At 40.6% G+C, this 21,981-nt stretch overlaps 3 protein-coding genes across 3 annotated transcripts; 1 reads left to right on the forward strand and 2 right to left on the reverse strand.

The window, feature by feature from the left end:
- Positions 1-1,278: 1,278 nt before the first annotated feature.
- Positions 1,279-9,584, forward strand: elovl1a (ELOVL fatty acid elongase 1a). The gene is made up of 8 exons (XM_088311224.1): positions 1,279-1,592; positions 4,080-4,161; positions 5,194-5,384; positions 5,457-5,537; positions 6,337-6,393; positions 6,483-6,588; positions 7,085-7,224; positions 7,937-9,584. The coding sequence occupies exons 2-8, from the start codon at positions 4,101-4,103 to the stop codon at positions 8,282-8,284; spliced, it is 984 nt and encodes a 327-aa protein (XP_088167350.1). The 5' UTR covers positions 1,279-1,592; positions 4,080-4,100; the 3' UTR covers positions 8,285-9,584.
- A 1,269-nt stretch (positions 9,585-10,853) lies between these two features.
- Positions 10,854-16,003, reverse strand: cdc20 (cell division cycle 20 homolog). Its single transcript, XM_088311761.1, has 10 exons — positions 15,570-16,003; positions 14,831-14,973; positions 14,651-14,747; positions 14,261-14,386; positions 13,999-14,195; positions 13,222-13,316; positions 12,907-13,138; positions 11,981-12,106; positions 11,630-11,747; positions 10,854-11,347 (listed from the first exon to the last, which is right to left on the reverse strand). Exons 1-10 carry the CDS (start codon positions 15,733-15,735, stop codon positions 11,172-11,174), a joined length of 1,476 nt encoding a protein of 491 aa, XP_088167887.1. The 5' UTR covers positions 15,736-16,003; the 3' UTR covers positions 10,854-11,171.
- An 869-nt stretch (positions 16,004-16,872) lies between these two features.
- On the reverse strand, positions 16,873-21,501 carry LOC148326287 (uncharacterized). Its single transcript, XM_088311762.1, has 6 exons — positions 21,286-21,501; positions 20,026-20,208; positions 19,629-19,886; positions 18,807-18,908; positions 18,353-18,370; positions 16,873-18,169 (listed from the first exon to the last, which is right to left on the reverse strand). Exons 1-6 carry the CDS (start codon positions 21,353-21,355, stop codon positions 18,084-18,086), a joined length of 717 nt encoding a protein of 238 aa, XP_088167888.1. The 5' UTR covers positions 21,356-21,501; the 3' UTR covers positions 16,873-18,083.
- Positions 21,502-21,981: the final 480 nt, after the last annotated feature.

Genomic DNA, 21,981 nt, shown 5'->3' on the forward strand with positions numbered 1-21,981 from the left:
ACTTTTTAGTATAATGAAATAAAAACACACTGGGTCAAAAAGACCCAAGAATATGCTTGAAGTGTCCAAGAAACGGACGTGACATGACAGTTAAAAAAAAAAAAAAACATCACAAATGACGGTGACCCAACCCAAGTACATTAACAGAAACCAAAAGAATTGTGCAATGCTAGCACTTTTGTGCACTTTTGGCAGATTTTGGCAAAGGGCCTGCATGTGCGCTTGTGTCAAAGAATATAAACAGTGACACGCCTTCCACACTTGCACTCGCGTGCTCAGATTCCATTCGTGCCTGGTGTCTTTTTTTTTTTTGGGAGGCCCCAGCCTGTAAGGAACTGGGCGGGTGAGGGCGAGCTGAGGGCAGGGTGGGGTCGAGGGGGGGGGTTTATCTTGTCTCGTCTCGGGGAACTGGTTCGACCAGAGCGGTGGGGCGGGGGAGCTCGTCACCGGGTTGGACGATGGAGGCGCAAGGCGAGGACGACAACAACGACCTCCTGTGCACTCGCCTTGCTGCTACCATCAACACCGATGTGTGTGTGCGTGTGTGTGCGTGTGTACCGTAATACATCACGCGAGCATGATGTGTGTGTGCCGGTCCATGACTGAGGCCCGCAACGCATTACCTTTGCTCCACATTTGCCTGGAGTTGGCATGCACAACTTTACATCAAGAAACAATCGTGACATCAAATTGTATGAACACCTTACGTTATCACATACACACACCAAATTGATGGAAAGCCTGTTTTGAAATCAGCAGCCAGTCAGCAATTGTTTATTTTAAAAGGGGAGCTTTGGTAACAAATAAATGGCAATATCTCAAAGCTCAATGTTGTTAAAAGTGAAGAAAATGTACTGGAAACAGGAAGTTGACGCACATGATTTGCCCTTTGCGTGCCAATTAAAATGTGGCCATGGCCCAGAGCTGGCCCCCGGGCCTTGAGTTGGAGACCTGTGCTTTAAACCATCATTTGAAACTCTAAAACTGTCTTAAACTCTTGAGTAGAAAACGGAGCCCAAGTTAAAAATCCTAAACCGGTCTTGAAATCCAAATCCGACATTCCAACTCGCACTCGAAAGCAACATTTTGGGTCAAAATCGTGTTTCTCGTGTGGCCGCATGTCTAACAATGAGCCCTTTCTTAGCCTTAGCGGGCCTTGGCCTCTTTAAACACGGAGAGCCCTTCCCACAGGCCCACTGATGAGGCCGACCAATCACAAGCAGGCTGAGCGAGAACAGGTAGGCGGAGCTTCTCAATGAAACAGGGTGTGGCTGTGAAACTTGCCTGTGCGCTATTACATCCAGCAGGGCTTTAAATGGAGCAGAGCGATTGAGCTCTCGCGCTAATCTTGGCCTGACGCTTGCTCCTGCGCATCCGGAGTGCCCCCCCCAGCTCGACCCCAAGCCCACTTCATCTGTCTCTGTGGAATATTTTGAGCCCGGGAGCCGGCGGAACGCGGAGCTGGAGCCGAGAAGCGTCGCTGCGGTTTGGCCGGGCTTCCACCTGCTGCTCCTCACTGACCGGTTTTTGGGGTTTGATTGCTTGAGCGCTCGCCCTGGCTGTTACGGGAGCAAGAGCTGAGGACTCAGCAGGTGAGTCACGAGCAGGATGTGATGCAGCTTGCAGCACCTTCGCACACGCTTCTGAATGTTTTTACAACAACCTGTATTCCACTGAAGGCGAATTGGCAGACGTTTCGTTCAGCATGTTTGAAGGTTGTATTTGGTTGGGGTGAATTGCTGTCTTGCGCGTTTTAGGTCATGGGTGCCCTCAGTGGTGTATTTTGGTATTTGTGAATTTAAAAAATGTGGACTGCATTGGGAGATTAGGAGATAAAGTGAAAATAGTCTCAACTCAAGTTTAATAATAGAGAAATTTAAAAACGACCATGGCTGCATACAAAGGTGGTCTACATGGAGTGAAAATCACACGTACAAAAACAGACAGTTAAAAAAAAATCAATATTCACTCTGTTTTGTTAAATGATTTAAAACATTTATTTTAAATTTTGTAGAAAGTCATTCAATTAAAAAAACTAAACAATAGGTTGTACACTACTTTTTATTAAAATATAATTCATGCTAAGTCATTTTTGTTTTATTGAAAATAAAGTTTTTGTGGGACTTTTTTTAATAAGTTTTTGAAAAACTTTTTTCTGTTTGCTTCTTTAGGCATAGAAGTTGAATGTTCAGAGATTTTGTCTATTTAATTTTTTTAATTCAAGACTTTTTTATTGTAATGAAAATTTGTCAAGATTATTTACACATAAAATACTTTAAAAGTCAAAAATTGACGCTGAATGTTAAGATTGTGGCCATTTTCACTCCCAAAATAAAATAACAAGAGTTTCAATACGCGAATGAATTTCTACTATGTATTTTTGTTCAAACGTTTTCATGTAAGTAAATTGGTCCTTTTAATACAAAAAAATCCGAGCTTGAAACAGTTTTCCCCTCCTTCCAATGCATTTAACTGCTTAAAATATGTTGATCTTCGATACATTGATGCTCTTTTTTTGCATACGCTGACGTGACCCTTGTCCGCCTTCCATTTTGCCTTAGGGGGAAAAGTTTGCACATCCCTAATTGATGTAAGCCATGACGTCGTCGAAGTAGGTTTTGGTTTCCGGTCCTAGCAACATTTAAAAAAAAAAAAAAAAAAAAAAAAGTACCCGCCACAGATTTGGTTGTTCTGCAAATACACGTCGCGTACAAAGTGGCATGTGAGACTTTCCAAACATGCACTTGGTGTTTATTTGGCAATCTCACGCCCTGATAAACCACCGTCACTCGGCTCCGTGCGGGCCAAGAGCTTCGCCTCACCCGTTTGACTTGCTCTGTTAGTCAGCTGGCGAGTATGTCATTGTTCTACACTGACGACGTATTTCCACGTGAATGAATGGCTTGCTTCAAATGCAGCTTTTACAATTTCACCGAGGCTTCCCGTGTTTGTCTATCGGGGATTCCCAAATCATCCCGTTTCAAATAATTGGTCTGACAAGTAACATTTACTTACTACAAATCGTCTATCTTTGTTAAGCTCTCGATGGCGGCGATGTAAAGTGATAGGTAGTGATGGGAAAACGAAGCTTCACATTTCCTTCATGAAGCAGTTGTTGTATTTTTGAGTCCTCTAGATGGCACTGTTGGTTTAAAAAATGGTAAGTCAGTGAGCTTTCAGGCCAATGTTGAACAGAGAGCGCCATCTACAGGAGTCCAAAAATACTACAACTGGTTCATGAAGCTAGTTTGAAGCTTCGTTTACCCATCACGAGTGACAGGCAGACTCAAGCAAGACAATCCCATTAGATCACGGAAGGTACGATTAACATGTTTTCATTCATACAACTGAAAAGCAGATTTTATTTTAGACAAGTCCAGATTTCAATCAGATAAAATTTGAGTAAATATCAGGAACAATAATATCCATGTTGGTAGTGATATTGATCGATATCAGTGTTTGCTGTTTGCGTTTCAGTCTGGCGCATGTTCAGTCATATCACAGAGATGCGGTATTAAAAAAAAATAATACATCCACTAAAATAAATAAATAAAAAAAACCAATGAATATAATCCAGCTCTGATTGGATTGAATTCAATTCAGTGTTAAATAAAATAAATGTAGTCCTTACTTTAGAAGAAATAGTGACGAGTGTATAATGAATGGAATAAATGGATTTGACAAATGTGAAATGCAACGAAACTGTGCAGAGATTCTTTTACGTACCACAAGAGGGAGCTCTCGCAGCACTAGTGTCATACTTCGGAAATGTTTGCGTCGCAAAATGGCAAGAGGTACAAATCAGAAACAGAAAAAAAGCTTTGCCGACAGCCATCATTTCATAATATTTGTGGCATTTGGATATTGGGTGGCGTGCCGTTATGTTTTTTCCCAAGTAAAAGATGTGATTTGGCGCAATCTGGAGATGAGCATTACGGGTGTCGCTTTTGTCAGCTTCTAATAAGACCGCGCAGCTGCCTGCTGTTTGTTCAGGTGAATGTGTAACTCTCCGGGCCCGGCCTTCGCCAAATCGCATCGTGACTCTTGTGTGTGTGTGTGTGTTTCACGTCTCGTTTTAGGAAAAGAGGCCAGCAGTCACCATGCTGCGAGAAGCTGGATCCAATATTCTGAAATTCTACGACGACCTGCTGTCCAAATGCGGTGAGTTGACCTTACGCTTCGTTTCCGATGACGTTTGTGGATGAACAAAACCAACAAATGCGACGTCAACGCTGCCTCGTTCTATACACACCTCGGCACGATGTTGCGTTTAGGAAGGAAACTGACACAACCTGTCGGATAGATTTGAAGACGCACAGCAAAAACGTAATTGATCTTTGAAAGGGCAGAGTGGATTAAGGCAAGGATGGGATTTGTCTGCACCCGCAAGTGCAGGCGTGGGCAAACTATGGCCCGGGGGCCACATGCGGCCCATTAGACGTTTTAATCCGGCCCGCCAAACTAGAAAAAAAATTAAATGAATAAACCTTGTTTAATGTTTTATTTTCTAAATACTGTTTTTTTTTCCAAATACATATATATTATTGTAATGCTTTTGTTCACTTTCATTTAAAATATAATGTATTTTTTTTCTCAGATGAAGCGAGGTTACCAAAACACTCCATCTATCTGCTCCTGGTCCGGCCCCTCTGTCAAAGTTTAGAACCCATTGTGGCCCGCCAATCAAAATATTTGCCCACCCTTGCTCTTAGTCTTAGTCTTACTTGTAGTCTTAGTCGTACTCTAAGTCTTACTGCCGCCTCATGGGTGAGTATCAAATCACAAGACGCGTTCATCACCTTGAACGTGAGGCCAGCAAGAAGGTCTTACTGTCATCAACTCGTGATCTGATTGGCTATCGCAACTGTCTATCATTTGTATGAGCCCCAACACTCACACAGAAGAGACGCCAGCACAATTGTATCTTAAGGCCTGGGACGAATAGTGCGAGCTACTAGTATCGTGAAATCTGCCTGGCAACACGAGCTAGCTGAATTCTGATTGGATAAAAACTCTCACCTAAAAATACAACACTAGGATATATGACATCAATGTGAAGAATATGATGATGATTTCTTGATTATGTTAGGCCAGCAGAGAAGGTCTTGTAGACCTTGACTGGTACCACTGTTATCGGATGACATGATATTTATTTATTTTTTTCTCCTGAAATTGTCCACGCGTGCTTTCCAGACGCCCGTGTCAAAGACTATCCGTTGGTGCACTGTCCCATCAAGATGACGAGCCTCCTGGTGGGCTACGTCATCTTCGCCGTCTACTTGGGGCCTCGCCTGATGGCCAACCGCAAACCCTTCCACCTCAACACGGCCATGGTCTTCTACAATTTCGGCATGGTCGCCTTCAACGCTTTCATCGTGTACGAGGTACGAGGTCTGCGCCACAAAAAATACGGTGGAGTTGATTGGAACTTACTGTGGACGTTTGTCGCCACCCAGTTCCTGATGTCCGGATGGGGAACCACCTTCTCGTGGAGATGTGATCTTATTGATCCCTCCAGCAGTCCGCAGGCACTTCGGGTAAGGCGGAAAATCTTTTATTTGGGGAAAAATAGGACATTTAAAAAAAATAAATCACTGGAAATGACGACTTTTTTGACATGAGATATATTATGTCAATGGCACAAATTGGAAAATAGTTTTTTTTGAGTCTGTTTGTCATAGTTTGTTACTTTTCTCCCCCTACAAACAAATTGGAGACGCATAATCCCCCCCCCCAAAAAAAAATTTAAAAGCATCGGAAAACAGATTTTTTTTGACATTTTCAAACTTTTTCTGAATAGTTTTCATTTTTCTGAAAACACAAAAAAACGTTTTTTTTTTTTTTAAATTGGGAAAAATGTGTTTGATTTGAAATGGAAATGTATCCTTTTCATTTTTTCAGAAAAGCCCCAAAAATGTCCAATTTTGTTGTCAGGTTGGGGAGGGGTTAGAAATGTTTAAAACAAAATGTTAAAACACACTTTTGAAATATTCATAGTTTTCTACTGCAAACATAAAAAATATTCCCCATTTTGCTGGGACAAAATTTTTTATTTTTACCCCCTCCCCCCCTACCACCCAAATAATGAGAATAATTCAATGTCAATCCGAGCAGAAAAAAATGTGCTGATGCTGAAGTCTTTAATAAGATTCAACACATGACAATCATTCCTCGCCACTGTAACGTTGTCCGACATTCATCATTGAAATGCAGTCGAGCAACTCTCGGCGGTAATTGTAAATGTCAAAGCAGTGTTTCAACCACCTGCACTTTTCCGAGTGAACGCGTTCAACAACTTCACGAACTGCACATGCCAACTAACTTTGCTTCCCTCAGATGGTGCGAGTGGCTTGGTTGTTTTTCTTTTCCAAGTTCATCGAGCTTCTCGACACGGTGAGAATTTGTTTCAATGGGCTTTGTGGTTGTTGTTTTTTTTTTTTTTTTTGCAATGCATAACTGATTCTCAGTTGACGTCATTTTAGGTATTCTTCGTGTTGAGGAAGAAACAAAATCAAATCACGTTTCTACACGTGTTCCATCACTCGGTTATGCCGTGGTCGTGGTGGTGGGGCATCATGCTGACTCCTGGTGAGGACCAACTCGTACTCGTACTCTTAGTCATACTCTTAGTCAGGGGTGGGCAAACTACGGCCCGGGGGCCACATGCGGCCCATTCAAGCTTTTAACACGGCCCGCCGAATTTGGGGGAAAAAATTAAATGAATAAACGTTGTTAATGTTTTATTTTCTAAATACTCTTGTGTGTCAAATACAGATATTTTGCTGTAATGCTTTTGTTCAATTTCATTTAAAATTTAATGTATTTTTTTTTTCTCCGATGAGGTGAGGTTACCAAAACACTCCATCCATCTGCTCCTCGTCCGGCCCCTCTGTCAAATTTTAGAACCCTGTGTGACCCACCAATCAAAAAATTTGCCCACTCCTGCTCTTAGTCTTAGTCTTACTGGTTCTCGTACTCGTACTCTGAGTCTTAGTCTTAGTCTTACTCGTACTCAATTAGAAATGCCGCGAAGTTGGCATAATGACAACGGCTTAAAGCTGACTGACATTTTCCCCCATCTCAGCCGGAGGGATGGGCTCCTTCCACGCCATGGTGAACGCCACGGTCCACGTCATCATGTATACGTACTACGGACTGGCAGCAGCCGGACCACGCTTCCAGAAGTTTTTGTGGTGGAAGAAGTACATGACCGCCATCCAACTGGTAGGTATTGCGGAAGGCTTTCAATGGAATTTTTTGGGGAAGAATTTGGCCTGACTTTGGCACAAAGTAAATATACAAATTAAAAATAAAAACACACATCGACTGTGATAAATTATACATTTTATATGTATGTACAAGGGCTGTGCATCGCTCAACAAGACATTTTCATTTTCAATTTTGAAATCGTTTTTTGTTACACCCCCAGATAAAACAAAAAATGCTTACAATAAATATTAATAATTTATCATTTTTCCTGTTTTTATAAATATTTTTTCGGGTTTTGGCTGATTTGAACAATTCAACATGGAATTTGTATGAGTTTATGTAGGTACTGAGGGAATTAAATTAAAATTAAATGATACATTAAGAGAATTACATACTACATGCAACAATATTTTTACAAACATATTTTTCAAAGTGAAATAAAACTTGTATACAGATTTAATTGAGTATGCATTTTAGCTGAATTTTCAATGTAAAAAAAAAAAAATTACTTCACATTATTTGGACTGTCGATATTTTGTATTTATGAATCTGGGCTCTCTTTTAAAATGGCAATACAAATGGAAGTAAAGGTAAAAATGTGAATACAATAAGACAAAATACTAAAGTTTAGCTCTATGAAGATTAAAATGAAAGTTCCATCGTTTAAAAAGGCTATCTGTCAAATTAGTATGTACTGTACGGTATCGTGTTGTGCTGTTTCCGGCAGATGCAGTTCATCGTGGTGTCGATACACATCAGCCAGTACTACTTCATGGAGAAGTGCGACTACCAGGTGCCCCTGTGGATTCACCTGATCTGGATGTACGGCGTGCTTTTCTTCGTCCTCTTCTCCAACTTCTGGATGCAGGCTTACATCCGCGGCAAACGGCTCCCGGTCACCCAACTCAAGAGCAAGCACGACCGGGCCCCGCCTGCACCCCCGCTGGCCAACGGCACCCACGGCACCCACCACCACCACCACCACAATGGCAACGCCAACGCCGACCAAAGCAACCACCACCAGCACAGCTACACTAATGGCAATGTGCAACTGGGCAAAGTAAAGGAGATCTAACTTTTGGTTTGGTTTTGGGACCCGAAATGTGCCGCAGTGACGCTACTATACTCGTACACCAATAGAATAACCAAGTCTATGGAAAGCCGTTTGAGCATTTATTTCATATCCAGCTTACGTTCGACGTACTGGTAAGCTCTTCTCCCTCACGTGTAAGACAACAAGTTGAATGATTGTCTTACTATTAACATGTTCTCAGCTCCTAGTGACACTTTTGGCCGTCTCAGACACTACTACTACTAAACTAGTGAACTTCTGTGCTGCACTAGTAACTCAACTAATCCCAACTTTTTTTTTTTACACCCTAAACATGCCTGGAACGATAGAATAAGAAAGGCTAAGGAAAACCATTTGAGCATTGATTCAATAGCCTTGATATCCAGTTGTACTAGTACACTGTCCTCACTAGTAAGACAATTCAGCGCACTAGCACAATGAATGTTTCACAATTTTTTTTTCACTACTTTAAGACTACAAGTGAGGCATAACTGCACTACTTCACATCTGAGTGCTTCTAGTACTACTTGTGAAGCACCAGACGTTAATCAGTTGAACTTTATAGTCATTAGTAGTACTAGTAGCTGTAGTTGTCTACTCATGGACTATTCTGCCTCACTGGTAGCACGTATTTGTCCTTGGATGCCAAAGTTGTTCTACAAGTGAAAATAAAGCAAAGAGCACTCTTACTGCCATTAGAAAATTCTACTAGTTAAAATCTTGTGCTTAATTAGTAGCACTATTAGTGCTAGTAGTGCATGTTTTAACTAGTTTTGCCTCAGTAGTAACATGTTGGCCTACTCATGTGCGGAAATGTCATGCAGAAGTGGAAAAAAAACATTACTAGGAAGAACAGTAATTCAACTACGACACTGAATTGTCTTACTCGTGAGAACAAAGTGAACTAGTACACGCGCAAGGATATGGCAAAAATGCTGAAACGGCTTTCAAGTCTAGTCTGTGTTGATTTACATTGTTGGGACTTGATATGATGAATGCCTTTTTGTTTTTTTGTCAGTGATCTTGTGTGGCCACACTGCGATGCACACACATGCTTTTGTACGCATGAAGGTCGGTGCTCCATTTTCTCATGGATTGTGTTCCTTCATTGCAGTTTTTTGGTCCACTCGTACGTTTGGCCAACACCAACCTCATATCACAGTTTCCATTGAAGACTAGCATGTGTAAATAACCACACAAAACAAAGTTAAAAGGCTTTCATTTGTACATGTCAAATTCATATTTTTTTGTTGTTGTTGTTTGATTATTTATCTTTTTGAAATAAACACGTTTTAGAATTCAAGGTCGGTGTCATTTGGAAAGCAGTTGGTAGTTTGCACTTGGTATGGAATAATAAACCACATCATTTTTTTTAATTTTATTTGTTATTGTATATTACCGTAGTATTTGAGAATTTTGCATACATGTCCATAACTTGCTTCAGGCCAGAACAGAAACATGCTTGATTAATACTTGACATTTCTTTCTTGGATAACTGTGACCTGTGAAGGATTTTTTTTAATCCCCAATGAAGTGGACACAGCGACAGAAAGTAAACTGTTATTAAATCAATTTGATATGAAATGACTGGACCTGAATTGTATATAACACTGATATTTTCTGCATGATTTTTCCACGGTTTAAGAGTCCCAGAGTCCTGGGACCAGGATGTGGAGGGGAAAACAAACGGAGCGACCATGAAGACGATAAAAGCATGTTAACACATTGACTGGGCACACGGGTAACAACCAATCACACCACACCTGTTTTCTGGATGTGGTCATGTGACCTTCACTATCTAAACCCTTAGTCGCCGTCACGTGGCAAAATGGCCGCTAGGGGTGCTGGATTAAAAAACTGATTGATTATGCCGCTTAATTCAAATTCCACAAAGCAATATTAATTATAATGCCGCATTTAGACTAGTGGACTCGTATAGAACATATCGGATTTTTTTTTCCTATTCAATTTACGTATTGACACGAGTCGTCCATGCAAATGACGTCACTGATGACACGTGTGGTGATTTACACACACGCTATCACAACTCGTGGCATTAAAGAAAATAGACACTATCTTTACTAACGTAAACAAACTTCCTTTATCCTCCAATACATGAACAAATCCCAACTCCAAACCTATCGCAGTCAACAAAAATCAATGGAAAAAGGTGAAATATACAACATACTCACCAGGAATGCTGACTCATATCTTTGCATAAACCAACTTTCGTACTCATCCATACTGCTCAGAAAGTGACCCAAAAACATTTTCCTGTTTGAAACAAGCCAGTCAGCAACAGTGCTGGGTTGACCAAGCATCACAACGTACAGTTATCCGTGAACAAAATTATTTTTAATCACGTCAGAGAGCTGAACCAATCACAGGACGGAAAAAACACGTCACACTGAGATTTAGCGATTGTACAGCTGGGAATCTGAGATGTGATTGGTTAAAAGAAAAAACACAAATTGATGACTTGGAAAAAAATTTACTTTTGTGCAGCAGTTGGAAATCAAGTCTTTCGTAGGTGTCAGCTGAAACTCCAAAAAATAAAAACTCAAGCAACCAATTTCAAGAAAAGGACATTTATATAAAGTACATTTGGTAATGTAAATTCTTCAATGGGTATTCATTGCATGTTTCCACTATTAAAATATTAACACTTAAGCCATTCATAGAAATTAATAGTTGTGTTGGGAAAAGCATTTATTCAAAAGAGCTATGTCAAAGTATGCAAAAGTCTGATAGAAGAGAAGACTTGGCAACAGGAAGCACCATCCAATTTGCTCAGCATGATATATGGGAAAACAGTATTAGCGCACTTTGACAAATCATAAAGAAAAAAAAAAAAAAAAAAAAAGGGGGGAGTTGCTCTCGTCCAATCAAATCATCTGATAGAGCGAGTGAAGGCCGAGTGCAGGGAAAGGGGCGTCTTGTCTTTGGCTTTTTTCTTGGGGTCCACCTCAAAGCTCTTCCAAAGGCGAATGGTCTCATCCGCCGCCAGGCTGGCGACCATGGACCCATCTGGACTCATGGCCATGTTGAGGACTCGCTCGTTGTGTCCTGTTGGGGGTGGAATGGAAAATTTTAACAGGCCACACGTAAATTTCTTCGTTTGGTTTTGCAGGAAGCTTCATTTGGGAATGGACAAAAACAGGGCCTCTTTTTGGAAGGAATGTTGACCATCTGCCAAACTGCACACTCAGGGATGGCAGAATAGGCAAAGTCGCTTGATCAGTCAAATTATTGGTCGCGGCACAAAAAAAAAAAAAAAAAAAAAAAGAAAGGGGGGGGTGACCTAGACTATAATTTGGAAGAACAAAAAAAACAGGAACAAAGACTTACCGTTGAGCTCTGCGACTTTTGCCATGGACGGGTACTTCCAGATGACCAAGTTATGATGTGTGAAACCGTGTGCAGAAACTAGCTCCTTGTAGTTGGGAGCAAACATAAGTGCGGACACCTGAAAATTGTTCAATTGAGAAAAATAAGTCAATAAGTGAAGCATGAGTGAACAACCAACCGTAGCAATGCAGATACAACAATTGTGTTCTCAATTTTTTTCCCCCGTCAGTGGAATCAAAAGAGCTGAGGCAAAATTTAAATCATCATTGTTTAATGCATTTTCCATGCACGTTTAAGAAATGCTTTAAAAAGAATTCCAAATGCTTTGTTCAATGAAAATGGTGCATTTACCTGGGACTGCGTATTGAAGGACCTGACGCAGGAGCCGCTGTTGACGTTCCACACGCGGATGTGACAGTCCAAGGTGCCGCCGCCCGAGGCCAGAATGCTGGATTGCCATGGACACCAAGACAAAGCCTACCAGCACAAACATGTCATTCATCATTTCAGGGGAAAACTGGCGGATAATACAAACTCAGTTCCACTAGGAAGAGAACAAATATGTCAACATTAACACAGAATTTGACATTTACAAGACAGAAATCAGAAATTACCAAAGTGATAATCCCACGCACAAAAGATGTACTCGGACAAGAGGAAAAGTTGCTCGGTGAGTCGAATAGTTTAAATTGTTATAAGAGTTATAAAGATGTAATTTGAGAGTCGGGGAGCAGCAATTTCAACAATACAGTAGCAAATGCCACGGCTCAAAATTAAAAACAATAAAAAAAACAAAAAAAAAAAAAAAAAACTACATCGGGTATTATTTGTACATTTCCAAATAGTTGTAAATTACTAATTCGTAAAATAATGCATTTGTTTGAAGTAAAAAAAAAAAAAAAGGCATACCATTTCATTATAAAGTGGTAAATTTACAAGAAGTCGTATTTGAAAGGAAATCTCATCTTTTCATAATTAAAGTGATAGTTTTAGAGTAATATTTGTGTTTGGGGGAAAATCAATATCCAATCTAAAAAAAGAACAACAAGAGTTATTTAGGATTTTTGGTTCTTAGATTAAAAAAAAAAAAAAAAAATTAATGACTTTCTGGAAATGCATAGTCTACAGTACATTTTAGATGAATAAATATTTTCCCAGCCGAAATGTATTTATTTATTCCTTTTAATTAAAATCACAATTCAATTTTCTTCTAACAAACAACTCTTCTAAAATGTAAACTTCAACCTAGTTTCTTCTTCTTTTTTTCTGCAGCCTACCTTGACCGCCCCCTTGTGGAGACTGAGTGTGTGCAGCGGCTGGTTGACGTCGTGGCCCTGGGCTACGCGGGGCCATATGCACACCAGATTGTCGTTGGCGCCGCTAGCCAGGTAGCGCCCGTCAGGCGACCACTGCAGCCCGCACACCTCCTGAGAGTGGCCTTGCAGCGTGAAGATGTGGTGCTCCGCCATCCTCACGTCGTGGTGGTGAATCTGACCCGAGCGGCTGCCGCTGGGGTGGAGGGAAGATAGGAGTTGGTGAGATGTGGCGCGGGCAAGACTACTTGAGGTGTACAGAAGGAAACTACAAAGTACCTGGACAAGATGTGGTTATTCCAACTCAGGCTGCAGACGCGAGCAGAGTGGCTGTTCATGCTGCGAAGGCATTTCTCTCGCTCTACGTCCCACAACTAGAACAAAATTTAAAAAAAAAAAAATTAAATAAAATGCAGTTAACAGTAACAGAGAGAAATTAACTCTCGGGCTGAAATAAAATCTTATTACGCCCATGTAGAAATAAAATCTTGATTTGAATAGACCTCCACAAAGAAATAGCATCAATTCTGTTTCCACACAAAAAATAAGTGATTTCAATTTAATAATTTCTCCCCCACAAAGACAATCCGGATTTTAACCACGCCAAGATTTTTCATCCCAAAAAACTCGTTACAATCAAATTTCCCCCACATAGCAAAAAATAATTAAAAATCATTTTCACCAAAAAAAAAAAAAAAAAAAAAAAGATTTTTTGCCCCCAGGCAGATATCAGTTATGTAATAAGTAAATATGTAATATAGAAATTTGATAATTGTAAAAAGAAAAAATAGATACTTCTACATTAGTTTCACCCGCATTCTGATTTTGATATTTTTTTTCCTAGGCCAAAATTTTACTTTGATTATTTTTTGTTCTCATTTCACTTTAAAAAAAAACCAAAACAAGTTTAGCATTTTGTTGCTCCGCCACACATGTGGCATTTGCTTTCGCCCTGTCACACACAAGCTTTAAAACAGCTCCAAGTATTTAATGCCCTCAGAAACTCGCTCCTGTTTGCTGCACGGTGTCTTAAAATATACATTTTGAAAAACTGACTTGTACTGCACAGTCGCTGGTGCCAACTGCCAGGTAGCTGCCCTCCTTGGCCCAGGACAGCGAACTGATGTAATCTGCTTCATTGTCCATGGTCATGAGGTGGGTGATATTTCCCTGTGTGGCGTCCCACAGGTACACGCTGTCTTTGAGAGCCACTGCCATAACGTTGCGGCTGTTCCAGTCGAGCAGATTCAAATCTGGCGGGGGGACCAAAAGTCAGGGCGGCGCAGCACAATTTCCATGTCGGGGAGGCAAAATTTACAGAAATCATCCCGGACGTCAGGCGCGTCTAAGATTTTGTCGGCGGTCGAAGAAATGTGTCGTGACTTTTTGTTGGACATCGGAGTCATGGTGTGACTGTAGAGGGACTTTAATGAGTTGTGTTGAGCTGGAAAACAAGATATTTTCAAAGGTGATATTTACTTTTCAAGACACGTATCCCATTCACATGAAACATTCCACATGCCAGCAAGGATGCCACAGAAGTCAATTGTAAAAATGATTAATAATTCAAATATTAAACATTGAATAGCCTTTTGTTGGCGAGAGCTTTTATACCTTCTTTTTGCCATTATGCATAACCCAAATTGTGTCACAGCCTAAATGCAGCCTTTTTATTTATTTGTGCGATAAAGCAGAGCGGTGACGTTACCATCTGGGTTCACGGTTGGCTTCCCACTGAACTGCAGGATGCGGGCCTCTTCCAGGTTGCAACCATTCAGCGCGATGGACCACGTCTTTTGTTGTTCCTTTAACAACAAAGCAGAGGATTACGCAACACATAAAACGTGTGCTCGGATGTTCTGTACAGAAACTATTTGAAATGGCTTGCCAACGAAGTTGCCGGAGTGCCGTCTTCCTTGGGCCGAGCCTCCTTTGAGAGCAAGAAACTCGCCATTTCCATTTGTTTTTCATTACGGACGGGAATGAAGCGGTCCTCGCCCATCAGCTTTGATGGACTGGGTTTCCGTCTGCCTATTTAAAAAAAAATAATATATATATAAAATAGCAAACCGTCAACACTTCTTGAAGTGAAGTTCAAAATCTTCCTTTAAAACAAAATAAAATAATGCATCTATTTGTATCCATCACAGAGACAGCTATTTTGCCACAAACTGTCAACTGCAAATGACATCACAGTTGCTCAGGGATCAACCGTCTCAGATTAATTATGTCCCACGACATGAATGCGTCTGTCCCCATTCAAACGATCACCAAGGTCTAAAAATGTTCTTTCAAATCTTAAAATATAGTATGTAGTAAAAGGAACCAAAGTGGTTCAGGTTTATTTTTTTTATTGGAATATTTTTTATCTCCCCTCATGGGGGCTTTCGTATTGAATGAATGAAGCAATTAATTCGCGGCAACTTTAATGACACATTCCATGGTGCATTTATATCCTCGAAATCCAGGGATTGAGCACTTCCGTCGTGGGTGTGGCTTGCCAAAGTAACGGCGTACGATCTTGCTTGTTACAAGCGTAGAAATGACCGTACCGAGAACTCCCTTTACTGTTCATTACAACTCCCGTGCGAACGATGAAACGACTATGCGCCGATGACGTGCCTTACCTGGCGTTTTACCCGGCGTCTTTTGAACGTTAGCATACTTCCCAGGGGACAAGCCGCTCGAGGACGCGCTGGCTTTCCTCTGCCAACGGGCAATTGGAGCGTTGGTGAAGGGGATGTCCAGCTTCAGCGTGTTGCTGATGTCGTTTTCCAGTCCGAACTGCGCCATTGTTAATCCTCTCGCTCGCACTCCAAGGAGAGGAAACAAAAAAAACTGCACGACAACGCAGCTCTTAAAAAGTGTCAATTAAGACACGGATCTCGATTTAGGGATAGGGTGAAAACTAGTAACTCTACCAAGGCTTGCTTCACAAAACAAAAGTTTTACTCACTCTCCGCACGTAACGTGAAGCGCACTAAATGCAGACCAAACTTCGTTGAGTGTCGCGATTTTTTTGAAAAGCCGCCGCAGCGTTTAAATCCCGCAGAAAGCCACGCGATTGGTTGACAGCCCAACGGTTGCCAATACGCCAACGTGATTGGTCCATTTTATGTGTGGACTTCCGGTGTACATGAGGAATGCTTGGCGTTACGGGAAATCTCGCCATCTATCGCACAGGACATGGTATCGTCTTGTCACAATGGATCTGTTTTAAATAATTTAATTAATTAATTAGCTAATTTGTATAAATAATGAGATTTTTTTGTGGAAAAAATGTGTTACATATCTGAATATAGACTGAGCTTTTGGTCTGGAACTTAGCTGCCATGATAAAAAGTTAATCATTTTGAGAGTTTATATGCCATTTGAATGTCGTTCGTATGGATTTTCAAACAAATTAGGATATATCATGTCATTTAACCAGGATAATCCATCCACCAGTGGCAATAGGTGATAGGAATGCTGATGCGTCTGATGCCAATGCACTTTTTGGTCATCACCTTTTGTAGTTCTGTTGTGTTAGTGGGCTGAAGCTGTCTAGAAGGGTCCTTATGCCAGAGAATAGCAAAGATGACCACCAATCCAAATTCCATGCTTTTACTCAGCCCTTAGTGTGTCTAATGAGGTTAAATTCCATGGACATATCGATGTCATGATAAAGATGTGTATAGGCAATGTCATCATTTTCATGCTCAAGCGAGTACATTTTATTAGCTCTATTCATGTTAAGGTAGCCCAATTTAAAAGTTTAGGCACCCCTTTGTATACTGCTCATCTCTGGTGAAGATAATAATAATTATTATTAACTTAATAAAGCAAGTCACTATAATAAACATTGCCAAGCTTAACTGACATAATATATTAATATCTAACTCATTAAAGAATTGCCAAAAGAATTTTAAACAAATCCAATCAAACAGTGGAACATCTGCAAAGGTAATTTAATGAATGCACTTGAGTGTAGAAAAATGTTACAGTTGAATATTTTTGGTCTAAAACAAAAAAAAAGGGCTCATTTCGTTGAAAACCTTACCATGAGCAGCACACGGTCAACTCGGATTTAAACTCAGCATGCAATAATATCTTGAATTAAATTTATACAATCACAAAACACAACATTAACATTGTGCACAAAATGCATATACATAAATGTATTTAACTGCCAATCATACTCCTATAATAATTACACCTCTCAATATGTGAGTCCAAATGAGATAATTGGGGTTTAACATTTGGCATTAAACAACGGCGCTTTTCACTCAGTTGTACAAAAAAAAACTAAAAAAACATTTTCTAGCAAGTGCGGTTACATTTTAGTGTAAAGTCTGACAAACACGTGATTGATAAAGTGCATTTAAAAAAGAATTGTGAAAAATCCATTTCGTGGAGCAGCTGAATGTTTTTCTATCGTTTTTTAAAATTTTAATTTTTTTTTTTTAAGTCTGACTTGACAGCCAGTTGTATGGAACGAGGCTTTAGAGTGCCTCATTGTCGGCCGTGAGCGCACGCACGTTACGGAAGAGGAGGTGAAAAAGTGAGGTAAAACAAGTCTTTAAAAAAAAAAAAAATCAGACGCGACAGCCAACGTATGAACTGAACCTTCGGGCTGCCGTGGCTACATTAGAGTGCCTCGTTATTACGGCATGGAAAAACCTTGCGACAACCTGGTGCGATAGATTCCAGCTTGCTTTTTTTTTTAAGCAAACATTTTCATGGCTCAAACATGAAGTTGTGTGTAGGCATAAGAATGATGCTTGACAAAGTTGTCTCCAGTTTGGTGGTATCTAATTGAGTGGGGTGTGGCTTCAGCGGACACGCCCATAGCCTTCGAGCGCACGGAGAAAAGTTGGATTTTTCGCAATTTTGAAGCTCCATATATTTGGTGATTTATTTATTTATTTTAGCTTTTTTAACTTCTGTGTGACGTGACAAATTTAGAAGTCTCTCATGTGAGTGTTTCTGCCAAATGTTCATCCTCGTGTCATTGACTGTTTGGAATATCTGCTTTTATATTATGTATATATTATACATATATACATACATATATAAACATATAATACATTTGTTCAGTCAAATGTCACACAAACAAGAACTCGGGCTGTTACAGTGCACGATTCTCATTGTTTAACTTTGAATCATAAGGTTTGATAACCGTTGCCCTTTCGCTCCGGATGGTAATCTTTCATGTCCTTTGGGTAGTGTATGATGGAACCGATAACACCTACAAGAGAAAAGAGGTGATCCACAAGGTTGATCAGTTGCTTCGGTTAAACAACAAGCGAGGAAAAAGGCAGGTGAACATTAAGTTAGTGTGTGCAGACTGCAATAAATATTCAACTTTTTCCACTAATCTTCCATCCGGTGCTGTTAACAAGCGAATCATAAAGAATGTTGTTGCTCTTACCTCCGGGGTGCTGCAGACCTACATAGAAAGAAAGAAAAGAAAATAAGAACACATGACCAGGCTTTGAATCGCCCCAGGATGGTGAGGATCAAGAGAAAATAAAGGTTGATTCTGCGTTCGCAAAAATTCACACCACAACACCGAACAAGCAGTGTTTGATATGTTCCTGACCCACACGCAATAGCTAAAACTCGACGTCAAGAGACCATACGGGAAGTTTTTTCATTATCGTTTTACCCCTCCAAGATACATAAAAAAAATTGTTAACACATTTGAAGACACACAAATTGCAAGCATCAAATGGGTCGAAAATATCTGAACATATTCCAGCGCAGGGGTCAACTCCTCAATCAACAAAGCCATCAAATCAATTCAATGAACCTAACCACAAAACCTGCTGTTGTTGGGATAGACAAAAAAAATATTATATAACCAGAAAGAATGTATCGCTCACCCTGTTGTTGTTTGGAGAGGAAGAGACTGAATGCAATGAGCCCCGTTAATACCACCAGAGCCAAGATTGGGATCAGAAAATGTGGCATCAGACTCCTTGGAACTGAAAAAAAAAAATAATAATTGAAAAATGTTGTGCCACAACGTCGTTTAATAATCAGAAGTAGTTGCTCCAGAATTATTAGTAACTAAAAATAAACAAATAAATAAATAAATAAATTTGAAAAATGTTGTGCCACAACGTCATCTAATAATCAGGAGTAGAATAAATAGTAATCAAAAATAAATAAATAAATTAATTAAAAAAAAAAAAAAACAGCTCCCCCTATGATTTGTTCCCACATGACTTTGAGGGTAAGCTAGGGGAAAATCTGGAGGCACTTTGAAGCGGCCTTCCGACAGGATTGAAACATAAATCGTGCACAAACACCCACAGATTTCCAAGACACCAAGTGCACTATTTTCCTCGAGAGTGTTTGCCAATTTAGCAGTTTGGTGTACCACTGCGTGTCAGGTATGCAGCACCTGTGTGTGACGTGGTACGGCTAAGTCCATTCTCAATGCCGTTTGGCTGGCTCGGACCTACTGGGTGGGTCTGAAATACTGACGAAAACTCGCAGACGGACAAACACGCTGACAAATGGCCACCTTTGGTTGTTTGACCTTCAACTTAGTCCATGTCAGTCAGAGCTCAGGGGAAATTTTTCAGCCGAACGGTGAGCTTTTCAGCAAATTGCTATGGATAGCTTCCACAGAACAAAAGGCAAGCAGGTGAATTTGTCACTTGTGTGGCATGACTATGCATGAGATTTGTGTACTCCACCTGACTGCGCCTCAGAAAGCTTCAGTTCTTGTATCAGGTTGACGCATGCGTCCTGAAGGACGAGCTCATTCTTCGCCGACATCCCTAAGGCCTTCACCCATGGCGCTTTGAGGGCCGTTGCTTGCGGCGTGTGTGTTATCCAGGCCCCGCTGTGGTCCAAGGACAGGTAGAGCGACCCGTTGTAGAAAACCCGGTCGCTCCAGTATAGCTCCGAGCCATCCAATACGCAGTCGCGGGAACGGAGGAGCGTGTGGTTGCCTGTCAACAAAGACCATCACTTTTCTATAGCGCTTGTCCTCATTTCGGGTCACGGGGGATCTGGAACTTATCCCAGCAGACGTCCTAACCACTCGTTGATTGTGCTGCGATTGTGAATTCGATGAACGTGATGTCTTACTCGATAATGCAGCCTGATTGGCGAGGAGCATCAGAGGGATCGAATCAGCGGACATCGCCTGAATGATGTCGTTGACTTCCGCGGTGGCGCCGGAGTAGGGGACACCGTTGAGGAGGACCCATTCCGAGACGGGGCGTGCCGCTGACGCCGCCCGCTGCTGCAGCTGAACTACCACCACCATGTCTGAGAAGAAAGAGAAAGAAATGAGTATGCACCCACGTGCTTTCAGGTCATGGGAATTAAAGTGAGTGAAAATGAAACTTGAAGTCTGCTACAAAGTTGATTTATAGACTGTGGATTTAAAAGCCAATGAAATGTTCATTAAAGACGCACAAGGGCAAACAGAAGCTTCCGCTCAAATGCTGTAGACGTCATCCACTTTCTATTGGACAGTGAATCACATCGCATCTACCGATGCGCTGTCCCAGATAAACTGCGACTCTAATGGATTGTATTTTATAGAACTACAAAATCATGGTGCGGTTGTCAAGGGAAAAATTATTATGCAGGTTGAAGTTCGAATCTGAATTTCTACCTGTATGAATGTGAGTTTTTAGATAAAAAAAAACAAAAACGAATAATTTAAATTTGACTAACTCATTACTCTAAATAGACACAAATATTTTTTTTAAAAATGAGTTTCACATGCAATTAACTCGTAAAATCCAAAACATTACATTTTGGAAATAACTTGCCCAACACTGCTCAGCAGTGACATTTCAACAATGCACGCTACACGCGCACACGCACGCGTGCACTGTGCACACGTATTTTTTTTTTTTAAATAAAGGCCGACAAAGCCAATGTCCTTGCCTCTTACCCAAATCTGTGGGCAAGTCTCCAGCTCCCCTGGAGGTCATGCAATAAAGAAGGGATGAATAAACTAAACACCCTACCCCGAAAGGACGTCAATTAAATGCGATCAAAGATGCTTTGCACTACTCACTAAATGTTAAAAACTTTTTTTTGCGAACAGATATCTATAAATATACTTTTGTTGTTGTTGTTTCGACTGTGTTTGCAATTGTTTTGTTTGATCGTCTTTTAGTTGTCGCTGGTTGTAATTTATAAGTGTCTTTACCAAAACATAATAAAGTGACTTTCACACAAACCTCACTGTTTCTAATTAGCAACATTCACTTCGAAGTTGCACTTCGCTGCAAAAACAAATCAACTAAACACCGTTTACTACACTAGGCTTCCCTTTCTTATCAAAATGGTGTTTATTTGGCTAATTTATGAAGGAAGTGCGTTTCTTACCCACTGGAACCGGTAGAGCAAATGATAGACGGGCCAAGATCCCAAGCACGAGAATGCCACCAAAATGCATCGCTCCAAGTCCCAAAACGCGAATAAAAGACGAAACGTGTGCACTTACAATCTTAAAGGGATGCTTTTAAAGCGTGCAAAGCTTTCCCGGAAGACAAGATAAGCGTCTTCAACCGAGCATCGTTCAGCTCCGCCTATCAAGAAATGTTTCAGTTTCCCCAAGTGTTTTTTAAACCTAACTTCCCATTCTTGCTTCTGATTGGCTACGATGGCAGATGCGCACGATGAGTCCCCGCCCACATTGTTGACGCTCCAGCAGTGTTAGCCCAGTAAACATGAAATGACAGGTTTATAGAAGCACTTTGCTGACTATTAACATGTAGATACACTTTCTCTGACACTATAATAAAGAAAAAAAACTCAAGGAAAATGTCTGGTATGTAAGTTACAAGCAATAATATCAAAATGTAAAAAAATGTATTCCAACCTGAATATAAGATTTCGCCTGAGTGGGTCTACCATAAACTCGCTTCGTAGGAAGGGAAATTGTCTGAAAAGACGTTGTAAAAAAATGATGGAAATTAAAAAAAAACATGTATATTGGTGGATCGTCTTCAAATTAAATTAAATTTTTGTTGGTTGAATTTCTTTTTTGTACTTCACTTTGTCTTCGCTTGAACTAAATGT

Source organism: Idiotropiscis lumnitzeri, chromosome 12, assembly GCF_059441095.1.
Source record: "Idiotropiscis lumnitzeri isolate Australia: NSW breed Sydney's pygmy pipehorse chromosome 12, RoL_Ilum_1.0, whole genome shotgun sequence".
Taxonomy (NCBI): Eukaryota; Metazoa; Chordata; class Actinopteri; order Syngnathiformes; family Syngnathidae; genus Idiotropiscis; species Idiotropiscis lumnitzeri.